At 41.9% G+C, this 13,121-nt stretch overlaps 1 protein-coding gene across 5 annotated transcripts in view; it reads left to right on the top strand.

The window, feature by feature from the left end:
- LOC106583181 (E3 ubiquitin-protein ligase RAD18) overlaps positions 1-13,121 on the top strand; it is a 97,633-nt gene that overhangs the window by 76,874 nt on the left and 7,638 nt on the right. For all 5 annotated transcript variants that reach the window (XR_001323457.2, XR_006761306.1, XR_001323456.2 and 2 more), the window contains one exon: positions 976-1,011. Coding sequence is in view for 2 of the 5 variants with exons in the window: in XM_014167080.2 (XP_014022555.1) it covers positions 976-1,011 (36 nt within the window). In the remaining 3 variants the exon portion in view is untranslated. The remainder of the gene's footprint in view (positions 1-975; positions 1,012-13,121) is intronic.

Genomic DNA, 13,121 nt, shown 5'->3' with positions numbered 1-13,121 from the left:
AAAAAATGTGGCAAAGCAATCACTTTTTGTTCTGAATACAAAGTGTTATGTTTGGGGAAAACCCAATACAGCACGTTACTGTGTACCACTCTCCATATTTTCAAGCATGGTGGTGGCTGCGTCATGTTATAGGTATGCTTATAATGGTTAAGGACTTGGGAGTTTTTCAGGATAAAAAAAGAAATGAAATGGAGCTAAGCACAGGCAAAATCTTAGAGGAAAACTGGTTCAGTCTGCTTTCCACCAGACACTGGGAGATGAATGAATCTTTCAGCAGGACAATAACCTAAAACACAATGCCAATATATACACTGGGGTTGCTTACCAAGAAGACAGTGAATGTTTCTGAGTGGCCGAGTTAGATTTTCAAGTAGATTTAAGTTAAAACTATGTCAAGACCTGAAAATGGTTGTCTAGCAATGATCAGAAAAATATATTTTGTACCTAAACTTTCCTATTGTTTGCTTAGGATCCAACATTTCCTGAAAGCTGGGTTGACCTTTTATCTTGTTTGTGTGCCCCATGCTGATCTCTGAATCCCATATCATCCCCCAGGTTCAGTCAGCCAAGAATCCTGACTGGTATAAATCCTACAGCTTAGGCCCATTCTTTCCCAGAACCAGAGCTCTGAGTCACCATGTCCTTCAGAGGCATGACTTGTTTAGCAACGTTTTACAGAGGTTTTCCCTGTGGCAGGCTGTATGTGTGATAAATGCTGAGCTAAGAGAAGTGAAAGCCCATGGACATCAGTGACAGATTCAGGAGTGTTATAGTCCTATTCATAGCCTGTTGGTATTGGTGCCAATGACTCTCCCGCTCTCTTTTCTCTCTTTCTCTCTGTCTGTGTGTTACTTTTGTACTGCATTGCTATCAGATGCTGCTGCATTGCTGTTCCAATGAGGTGATGCTCTGCTGGGATGACTGACTGATGCTCTGAGAAGTTTATTAATGGTATGTTCTCCTCTGTTTTTTCAGCTCCGTCTCCGACATCTTCGCTGGCAGATGCTATGAGTAAGTGACTCTGATCTTCAGACAAAGTTAATAACAAAACCTTCACACCAACACACTCCTGATGTTCATCATCATCATAATTATCACCCATGTCAGCTCCTGCCATGTTGCCACTGTTGTCATCTGTTGGAGAAATGCATTCTTCTGCTCAGTTCACTCTGCTGGCTTTTTGTCATTTGGAGTTAGCTGATGCAGGGAAATTACCAATAGCAGGTAATTGTAGGCCTCCTTGTGAAATTACTGAGGCATCTGCCAGGACAGCTGTCTCGCTTGACTTGACACAGATTAATGCTTTTTCCACTACCAAACTGCTACACTTCAATTGTATTTTTTTTTAGTTTATGTACGTCATGTCTTAGCTGTATACTATCGGAAGCTCCTTCCATTTAGCTCAGGGATGGCAACTTTGATTAGGGTGGGGGCCACAAAAAATCTGAACTCATCAAGAGGGGCCAGGTAGGCCGGTTGAGAACAAGTTCTCATTTACAACTGCGACCTGGCCAAGATAGAGCAAAGCAGTGCAACACAAACAACACAGAGGTACACAAGGGATAACAAATGTACAGTCAATAACACAATAGAAAAAGATTAGGGAGGTAAGGCAATAAATAGGCCATAGTGGTGAAATAATTACAATTTAGCAATTAAACACTGAAGTGACAGATGTGCAGAAGATGAATGTGGAAGTAGAGATACTGGGGTGCAAAGCAGAAAAAAAAAAAAATAACAATATGGGGGTGAGGTAGTTGGTGGGCTATTTACAGATGGGCTATGTACACATAGCAGTCAGAGTTGGCCCTAACCTTTTGGGGGACCAAAGTGGAATTTAGGGCAAAACATTTTTGGGATCCCCCAATTGACAGCGCAGAGGAAAAATGTGCGAGTTAATTTCCTGCAATTCTACACATTTTGCCATGGGGTGTAGAGAAAATTGTGCATTTTAACGCCGTTCCGCCTGCGGAACCCCTAGCCAACAGCCAATGGCATCGCACGGCGCGAAATACAAAACCAACTAAAATACCACAATTCAATTTTCTCAAACAATCAACTATTTTACACCATTTTAAAGACAAGACTCTCGTTAATCTAACCACATTGTCCGATTTCAAAAAGGCTTTACAGCGAAAGCAAAACATTAGATTATGTCAGGAGAGTACCCTGCCAAAAATAATCACACTGCCATTTTCAAAGCAAGCATATATGTCACAAAAACCAAAACCACAGCTAAATGCAGCACTAACCTTTGATGATCTTCATCAGATGACACTCCTAGGACATTATGTTATACAATACATGCATGTTTTGTTCAATCAAGTTCATGTTTATATCAAAAACCAGCTTTTTACATTAGCATGTGATGTTCAGAACTAGCATACCCACCGAAAACTTCCGGTGAATTTACTAAATTACTCATGATTAACGTTCACAAAAAACATCATTATTTTAAGAATTATAGATACAGAACTCCTTTATGCAATCGCGGTGTCAGATTTTAAAATAGCTTTTCGGCGAAAGCACATTTAGCAATATTCTGAGTACGTAGCCCGGCCATCATGGCTAGCTAATTTGACACCCACCAAGTTTGGCCCTCACCAAACTCAGATTTACTATAAAAAAAAATGGATTACCTTTGCTGTTCTTCGTCAGAATGCACTCCCAGGACTTCTATTTCAACAACAAATGTTGTTTTGGTTCCAAATAATCCATAGTTATATTGAAATAGCTCCGTTTTGTTCGTGCGTTGAGGTCACTATCCGAAGGGTGACGCGCGAGCGCATTTTGTGACAATGTTTTTTAAATATTCCATTACCGTACTTCGAAGCATGTCAAACGCTGTTTAAAATCAATTTGTATGCTATTTTTCTCGTAGAATAGTGATAATATTCCAACCGGGCGATGTTGTATTCATTCAAAGGCTGAAAGAAAAAAATTGAGTAGTCTCGTGGTGTCACTGTTCTCAGCCTGACCACTCACAAACAGAGCTGCTGTACTTAGCCCAGAGACTGCAGACACCACATTACACTTTCTGGCGCCTTCTGAGAGCCAATGGAAGCCTTAGAAAATGTCACATTACAGCACAGATGCTGTATTTTCGATAGAGATGCTACAGAAGGACAATAAATTGTCAGACAGGGCACTTCCTGTATGGAATCTTCTCAGGTTTTGGCCTGCCATATGAGTTCTGTTATACTCACAGACACCATTCAAACAGTTTTAGAAACTTTAGAGTGTTTTCTATCCAAATCTACTAATTATATGCATATTCTAGTTTCTGGGTAGGAGTAGTAGCCAGATTAAATCGGGTAAGTTTTTTATCCGGCTGTGAAGATACTGCCCCTATCCCAAACAGGTTTTATGGCAAGTTTGCTGCAATTCTACACATTTTGCCATTGAGCGCAGAGAAAATTTTTGGGAACAACAACATAGGACAGACATTTTATTTGCGGTTTTTAATATGATCTCTGAGTGAGAGTGACTAACACAATCAATGGGGGTCCAATGGTCAGGAAATCAACCATGGTTACTACAAGTTTAGATAGCTGGCTAGACTTACTTACCAATCTAAAAAATGTCAGCTGACATGGGAATAATTGATTGACTGACATAACAAGATAAAAACTGCTGGTGCGCAACCAAATTTGTAAATTGTACCTTGTGTATTCTACTATTCTGACTCTCAACAGTAAGTTGACACCCCGACTGAGTTCCTAAAAAATATATATATACACACAGTACCAGTCATAAGTTTGGACACACCTACTCATTCAAGGGTTTTTCTTTATTTTTACTATTTTCAAATCAAATCAAACTTTATTTGTCACATGTGCTGAATACAACAAGTGTAGACCTTACCATGAAATGCTTTCTTACAAGCCCTTAAGCCCTTAACCAACAGTACAGTTCAAGAAAGACCTAAGAAAATATTTACCAAATAAACTAAAGCAAAAAACAATAAAAAGTAACACAATAAAATAACTATAACGAGGCTATATACAGGAGGTACCGGTTCCGAGTCAATGTGCGGGGGTACATGTTAGTCGAGGTAATTTGCACATAGGGGTGACGTGACTATGCATAGATAATAAACAGCGAGTAGCAGCAGTGTACAAAACAAATGGGGGGGTGGGGTCGATGTAAATAGTCCAGTGGCCATTTGATTAATTGTTCAGCAGTCTTATGGCTTGGGGGTAGAAGCAGAGAAAACAGTCTGACTTGGGCAACTGGAGTCTCTGACAATTATTTGGTCTTCCCTCTGACACCGCCAAGTATATTGCTTCTGGATGGCAGGAAGCTTGGCCCCAGTGATGTACTGGGCCGTACGCTCTACCTTCTGTAGCGCCTTACGGTCAGATGCCGAGCAATTGCCATACCAGGCGGTGATGCAACCGGTCAAGATGCTCTCGATGGTGCAGCTGTAGATCTTTTTGAGGATCTGAGGACCATGCCAAATCTTTTCAGTCTCCTGAGGTTGTTGTCCTGGCACAACAATGCCAGGTCTCTGACCTCTTCCTTATAGGCTGTCTCATCGTTGTCAGTGATCAGGCCTACCACTGTTGTGTCGTCAGCAAACTTTTTTATTTGATTTTATTTCACCTTTATTTAACCAGGTAGGCCAGTTGAGAACAAGTTCTCATTTACAATTGCGTCCTGGCCAAGATAAAGCAAAGCAGTGTGACAAAAACAACAACACAGAGTTACACATGGAATAAACAAACGTACACTCAATAACACAATAGAAAAAGTCTATATACAGTGTGTGTAAATGGCGTGAGGAGGTAAGGCAATAAATAGGCCATAGTAGCGAAGTAATTACAATTTAGCAAATTAACACAGTAGTGATAGATGCGCAGATGATGATGTGCAAGTAGAAATACTGGTGTGCAAAAAAGTAAATAAAAACTATGGGGATGCGGTAGGTAGATTGGATGGGCTATTTACAGATGGGCTGTGTACAGCTGCAGTGATCGGTAAGCTGCTCAGATAGCTGATGCTTAAAGTTAGTGAGGGAGATATGTCTCCAACTTCAGCGATTTTTGCAATTCGTTCCAGTCATTGGCAGCAGAGAACTGGAAGGAAAGGCGGCCAAAGGATGTGTTGGCTTTGGGGATGACGAGAGAGATATACCTGCTGGAGCGCATGCTACGGGTGGGTGTTGTTAGGGTGACCAGTGAGCTAAGGCAGAGCTTTACCTAGCAAAGACTTATAGATGACCTGGAGCCAGTGGGTCTGACGATGAATATGTAGCGAGGGCCAGCCGATGAGAGCATGCAGGTCGCAACTTAATGATGCTGTTGGAGTCGTGTTTGGCCACGCAGTCGTGGGTGAACAGGGAGTACAGGAGAGGACTAAGTACACACCACTGAGGGGTCCCAGTGTTGAGGAACAGTGTGGCAGACATGTTGCTGCCTACACTTACCACCTGGGGGTGGCCCATCAGGAAGTCCAGGATCCAGTTTCAGAAGGAGATGTTTAGTCCCAGGGTCCTTAGCTTACTGGTGGGCTTCGTGGGCACTATGGTGTTGAACGCTGAGCTGTAGTCAATGAACAGCTTCTCACATAGGTGTTCCTTTTGTCCAGGTGGGAAAGGGCAGTGTGGAGTGCGATTGAGATTGCGTCATCTGTGGCTCTGTTGGGGCGGTATGTGAATTGGAGTGGGTCTAGGGTATCCGGAAGGATGCTGTTGATGTGAGCCATGACCAGCCTTTCAAAGCACTTCATGGCTACCTATGTGAGTGCTATGGGCCGGTAATCATTTAGACAGGTTACCTTTGCTTCCTTGGGCACAGGGACTATGGTGGTCTGCTTGAAACATGTAGGTATTACAGACTTGGTCAGGGAGAGTTTGAAAATGTCAGTGAAGACACTTGCCAGTTGGTCCGTGCATGCTTTGAGAAGAACAGCTTGTGTTCTCGTGCATGCTTCAGTGTTGTTTGCCTCGAAGCGAGCATAAAAGGCATTTAGCTCATCTAGTAGGCTCGCGTCTGGGTTTCCCTTTGTAGTCCGCAATAGTTTTCAAGTTCTGCCACATCCAACGAGCGTCAGAGCCGATGTAATAGGATTCAATCTTAATCCTGTATTGACGCTTTGCTTGTTGGATGGTTCGTCTGAGGTCATAGCGGGATTTCTTATTAGCGTCCGGATTAGTGTCCCGCTCCTTGAAAGCAGCAGCTCTAACCTTTAGCTCGATGCGGATGTTGCCTGTAATCCATGTTCATGGTTGGGATATGTACGTATGGTCACTGTGGGGACGACGTCGTCGATACACTTATTGATGAAGCCGGTGACTGAGGTGGTATACTCCTCAATGCCATTGGATGAATCCCGGAACATATTCCAGTCTGTGCTAGCAAAACAGTCCTGTAGCGTAGCATCTGCGTCATCTGACCACTTCCATTTTGAGCGAGTCACTGCTACTTCCTGCTTTAGTTTTTGCTTGTAAGCAGTAATCGGGAGGATAGAATTATGGTCAGATTTGCCAAATGGAGGGCGGTGGAGAGCTTTGTATATATGTCTGTGTGTGGAGTAAAGGTGGTCTAGAGTTTTTTTCCGTCTGGTTGCACATGTGATATGATGGTAGAAATGAGGTAAAACCGATTTAAGTTTGCCTGCATGAAAGTCCCCAGCCACTAGGAGTGCCGCTACTGGATGAGCATTTTCTTGTTTGCTTATGGCCTTACAAAGTTGGTTGAGTGTGGTCTTAGTGCCAGCATCGTTTTGTGGTGGAAAATAGATGTCTACGAATAATATAGATGAGAACTCTCTTGGTAGATAGTGTGATCTTATTCTACATTGTAGAATAATAGTGAAGACATCAAAACTATGAAATAATAAATATGGAATCATTTAGTAACCGTAAAAGTGTTAAGCAAATCAAAATATATTTTAGATTCTCCAAAGTAGCCACATTTGACCTTGTTGACAGCTTTGCACACTCTTCGTATTCTCTCAACCAGCTTCACCTGGAATACTTTTCCAACACTCTTGAAGGAGTTCCCGCATATGCTGAGCACTTGTTGGCTGCTTTTCCTTCACTCTGCAGTCCAACTCATCCCAAACCATCTCAATTGAGTTGAGGTCGGGTGATTGTGGAGGCCAGGTCATCTGATGTAGCACTCCATCACTCTCCTTCGTCAAATAACCCTTACACAGCCTGGAGGTGTGTTGGGTCATTGTCCTGTTGAAAAACAAATGAAAGTCCCACTAAGCGCAAACCAGATGGGATGGCATATCGCTGCAGAATGCTGCGGTAGCCATGCTGGTGAAGTGTGCCTTGAATTCTGAGTAAATCAGACAGTGTCATCATCAAAGCACCATCACACCTCCTCCTCCATGCTTCTCGGTGGGAACCACACATGCGGAGATCATCCTTTCACCTAGTCTGCGTCTCACAAAGACATGGCGGTTGGAACCAAAAATCTCACATTTGGACTCATCAGACCAAAGGACAGATTTCCACCGGTCTATTGCTTGTGTTTCTTGGCCCAAGCAAGTCTCTTCTTGTTATTGGTGTCCTTTAGTAGTGGTTTCTTTGCAGCAGTCAACCACGAAGGCCTGGTTCACAGAGTCCCTGAACAGTTTCTGAAATTTCTGAGGCTGGTAAATCTGAGCTTATCTTCAGCAGCAGAGGTAACTCTGGGTCTTCTTTTCCTGTGGCGATCCTCATGAGAGCCAGTTTTATCATAGTGCTTGATGGTTTTTGCGACTGCACTTTAAGAAACTTTAAAAGTTCTTGAAATGTTCAACATTGACTGACCTTCATGTCTTAAAGTAATGATGGACTGTCGTTTCTCTTTGCATATTTGAGCTGTTCTTGCCATAATATGGACTTGGTCTTTTACCAAATAGGGCTATCTTCTGTATACCACCCCTACCTTGTCACAACACAACTGATCTGCTCAAACGCATTAAGAAGGAAAGAAATTCCACAAATTAACTTTTAACAAGTCACACCTGTTAATTGAAATGCATTCCAGGGGACTACCTCATGAAGCTGGTTGAGAGAATGCAAGAGTGTGCAAGCTGTCATCAAGGCAAAGGGTGGCTACTTTGAAGAACCTCAAATATAAAATATGTTTGATTTGTTTAACACTCTTTTGGTTACTACATGATTCCATATGTGTTACTTCATAGTTTTGATGTCTTCACTGTTATTGTAGAAAACAGTTAAAATAAAGAAAAACCCTTGAATGAGTAAACTTTTGACTGGTACTGTATATTATTATGCTCACTCAGCTGTGAGATCTGGTGGGACTATTCTAGCCAATGAATAGGCAAATACACATATGAACAACAGGCCATGGAGAGAGAGGACTCATCTATGTATCTGTGCCATTATAGCTTCTGTGACCACATTGGCAGCGCAATTAAGGCTATCTCCATTTTAAAGTAGTACATTTTGTTCTTCATTGCTCCAAACTTATAGGAATCCACACTTTGTTGACTACTTGTCCATGTCCAATGTCCATGATGTAATGTGTTATGTCAATGATATGTCCTATCTATCTCAATGACAACAGGCACAACTCCGATAAAGTCATTTTTTTTAAGTTGCCGAAATGCCACGTGTCCAATTTATATCAGTGCATTCGTAGTAACCTAGCCATTACGAAACTTCTGTTCGATCAAGTAAGCCCCACGTAGTAAATTAGCCATAACAGTTTTTGATGACCAAATTCAACACTCATTGACCCCATACAAAAATCCCTCATTTTATGCGTTTATTTTCTAACTCTGACCAATGGTAACAAAGTAAACCTTGAAGTTGGAGGTTTTAGAATCTCCCTCTGATGGCCAAGTTGGCCTGTTTTAACAAATGCAATTGGATGGTGGCTCTACAGTGTAAGATCTCTCATAGGTTGATTCGTTATTCTGTTACCGGATATAATCAAGGTGCTTAGCTAATCCTACTTAGCATAGTATCTAATTGTTCCAGGTTTGCTTATGAGAAAAGCTAGCGGCTAGCCATTTTAGACCAAAGTTCTAAGCTTCTGGTCTAAGCAAAAGTTTGAGTAAGGACCAGTAGAGTTTTTTTTTATAAATCTTTACATTTTTGTCATTTAGCAGGTGCTCTTCTCAAGGGCGACATACAGTAGTGAGTGCCTACATTTTTCAAACTTTTTCATACTGGTCCCACGTAGGAATCGAACCCACAAACCTGGCGTTACAAGCGCCATGCTCTACCATTCAACAGATGTAGTTGGCCATCAGTGCCTTTTTTCTACAGTTAGTTTTATCAAGTTTCAGGAAAGTCTATCCTGGGGAGAAGTCAGATGTCAATTTGATCCGCATCAGTCTCGGTGTGGCCTCCTGAGTGGCGCAGTGGTCTAAGGCACTGCATCGCTGTATTGCAGCATCACTACAGCCTGGGGGTTTGATCCCATAGGGCGGCGCACAATTGGCCCAGCGTCGTCCGGGTTAGGGGAGGGTTTGGCCGGGGGGGGGGCTTTACTTGGCTCATCGCGCTCTAGCGACTCCTTGTGGTGGGCCAGGTGCCTGCTGGCTGACCTCGGTCATCAGTTGAACTGTGTTTCCTCCAGCACATTCGTGCAGCTGGCTTCCGGGTTAAGCGAGCAGGTGTTAGGAAGCGCGGCTTGGTGGGTCATGTTTCAAAGGACGCATGACTTGACCTTCGTCTCTCCCGAGCCCGTTGAGGAGTTGCAGCAATGAGACAAGATCGTAATCACAAAATTGGGGAGTAAAAGGGGGTAAAAAAAATTGCCATTAAAATGTAGCTGTCCACTTCTCACACTCAGATTTGAGTGTGTGTATCTGTGTAGACAACTTTTTTCACCGAACAAAAGTGTGGGGTTGATGTTCCTTAAAAGGCTTAGTGGATTAAATTTCAGCAGGTCTTTGTATGCAACTAAAATGTGTATGTGGTACGGTTCTGCATCCAACTCTGAACACATGCAAAGCCACCCCTACATTCATCTCAGCCATACTGACAGCAGCCTTAAATGAGGCACATTTGCACAACTTCATTGGAGAGAGAGAGAGAGAGAGAGAGAGAGAGAGAGAGAGAGAGAGAGTGTGTGTGTGTACATGTTTTCCTACCTTATCAGTCACCATAATGTTCTGCGTGTGTGTCTGTAGCTAGGTTTCCATGAAATTGGTGACAGATTTTCATGCAAATATTCTAAAATCTTCATAAAGAAAATATGTGCATTTTCTAAATTAGCTAGCATACAAACAACTTAAAACTGCACACCTCTGAGAACAAGCCATCTCGACCAGTTTACAGCTAATTATGCTGGTTAGCTAGATAAATCAAGGATGAGGGGGGTGTGAGAGAAACATCTGCATGAGCTATAGCCATCGACACAGACGTGCTGTAATTATTGACTGGGAAAATGTTTACAACATGACGTCACAATCACAACACAAGCAGAACAATTGGGAACTATTTCAAGCTGGGAAGATTTTTACATGACACCCTGCTCATCTTTCTCTCGCATAGCTGGTAGCCTAGGCCTAAGCTATGACTGCCTCACCGCTCACATAATGGAATTCGCAACACAATTCAACACAAAAAGTTCCTGGTTTTGTATAAAATAATTTTTTTAAATCTTGATTTTTAAAGGTTTCCGACCCTCAAAAAAAAAGACTTAACTTGTTATGGATAGGGGGCAGTATTTTCACGGCCGGATAAAAAACGTACCCGATTTAATCTGGTTATTACTCCTGCCCAGAAACTAGAATATGCAGATAATTATTAGCTTTGGATAGAAAACACTCCAAAGTTTCTAAAACTGTTTGAATGGTGTCTGTGAGTATAACATAACTCAAATGGCAGGTCAAAACCTGAGAAGATTCTGTACAGGAAGTACCCTGTCTGACCGTTTCTTGGCCTTCTTTGCCATCTCTATCCAAAACAAAGGATCTCTGCTGTAACGTGACACTTTCTACTGCTCCCATAGGCTCTCAGAAGGTGGCAGAACGTTGAATGATGACTTTGCAGTCTGGCTGAAAAACAGTAGCGCATTTGGTAAGTGGTCGATCTGAGAACAATGAGACGGGGGCGCGCGTGCACGAGACGACTCCATGTTTACATTTTCAGTCTTTGAACGAAAACAACGACTCCCGGTCGGAATATTATTGCTATTTTACGAGAAAAATCGCATAAAAATTGATTTTAACCTCTTACATCTAGACGTTCCGCTAGCGGAACACCTGCTCCAATATCCAATGATAGGCGTGGCGTGAAATACAAACTCCTCGAAAATCCGAAAACTTCAATTTTTCAAACATATGACTATTTTACACCATTTTAAAGACAAGACTCTCCTTTATCTAACCACACTGTCCGATTTCAAAAAGGCTTTACAGCGAAAGCAAAACATTAGATTATGTCAGCAGAGTACCCAGCCAGAAATAATTCATATTTATATCAAAAACCAGCTTTTTACATTAGCATGTGACGTTCAGAACTAGCATACCCACCGAACACTTCCGGTGAATTTACTAAATTACTCACGATAAACGTTCACAAAAAAACATAACAATTATTTTAAGAATTATAGATACAGAACTCCTTTATGCAATCGCGGTGTCCGATTTTAAAATAGCTTTTCGGTGAAAGCACATTTTGCAATATTCTGAGTAGATAGCCCGGCCATCATGGCTAGCTATTTTGACACCCACCAAGTTTGGTACTCACGAAACTCAGATTTACTATAAGAAAAATTGGATTACCTTTGCTGTTCTTCGTCAGAATCCACTCCCAGGACTTCCACTTCATCACCCAATGTTGTTTTGGTTCCAAATAATCCATAGTTATATCCAAATAGCGGTGTTTTGTTGTGCGTTCAAGACACTATCCGAAGGGTAACGAAGGGTGACGCGCCCGGCGCGTATCATGACAAAAAAAAATATAAATATTCCATTACCGTACTTCGAAGCATGTCAAACGCTGTTTGTACGGTAATGGAATATTTTGACATTTTTTTGTCACGATACGCGCCGGGCGCGTCACCCTTCGTTACCCTTCGGATAGTGTCTTGAACGCACAACAAAACGCCGCTATTTGGATATAACTATGGATTATTTGGAACCAAAACAACATTGGGTGATGAAGTAGAAGTCCTGGGAGTGCATTCTGACTCTTGATGGCAAGTACAAATGGCAAGTCTAAATGTGCAATGAAGGCAAATTGAATGTGCAAGGAGGCATGCAACTGAAATGCAGGGATAGCAGCAATGAGGTTACCGAGGTAGACATGTACATGTACAACTGAATAATGTCCTTAATCAGACTTTGCAAAGCAATGTCAGAGTCCAGTAGTACCGTGAATCAAATTAAATCAAAGTTTATGTGTCACGTGCGCCGAATACAACAGGTGTAGACCTTACAGTGAAATGCTTACTTACAGTCTCTAACCAATAGTGCAAAAAGGGTATTAGGAGAACAATAGGTAAGTAAAGAAATAAAACAACAGTAAAAAGACAGGCTATATACAGTAGCGAGGCTATAAAAGTAGCGAGGCTACATACAGACACTGGTTAGTCAGGCTGATTGAGGTAGTATGTACATGTAGATATGGTTAAAGTGACTATGCATATATGATGAACAGAGAGTAGCAGTAGCATAAAGGAGGGGTTGGCGGGTTGTGGGTGGCGGGACACAATGCAGATAGCCCGGTTAGCCAATGTGCGGGAGCACTGGTTGGTCGGCCCAATTGAGGTAGTATGTACGTGAATGTATAGTTAACCTGTATCATTTTATACTAATACAATTGCTCATAGAAAAATATTTTGTTTAACAAGTAATCATTTCTTTTCTCAAAATGGTAGGGGTCAAAATTATTGACACCCCTGTTTTGACTGAGATAGCCATTTCAAAATGTACATTTTGTGGCCAATTAATCATTTCTTTGTGGATTTTGATGTGTGCTTGGAGTTATTGTCTTGCTGGAAGGCAAACAGGTTGAAAAACAGAAGCATATGCAGAAAGGTACCGCATACCTATTGTAAAATATGGTGGTGGATCATTGCTGTTATTGCACTATTTTGCTTACATTGGTCATGGGGCTATTGTTAAGGTCAACGGCATTGTGAACTTTACCAATTACCAGGACAATTTAGCCAAAAACCTGGTTGCCTCTGCCAGAAGGC

The sequence above is a fragment of the Salmo salar genome, chromosome ssa22 (assembly GCF_905237065.1).
Source record: "Salmo salar chromosome ssa22, Ssal_v3.1, whole genome shotgun sequence".
NCBI classification, from domain to species: Eukaryota; Metazoa; Chordata; class Actinopteri; order Salmoniformes; family Salmonidae; genus Salmo; species Salmo salar.
This window is presented reverse-complemented; position numbering and strand designations above follow the sequence as displayed.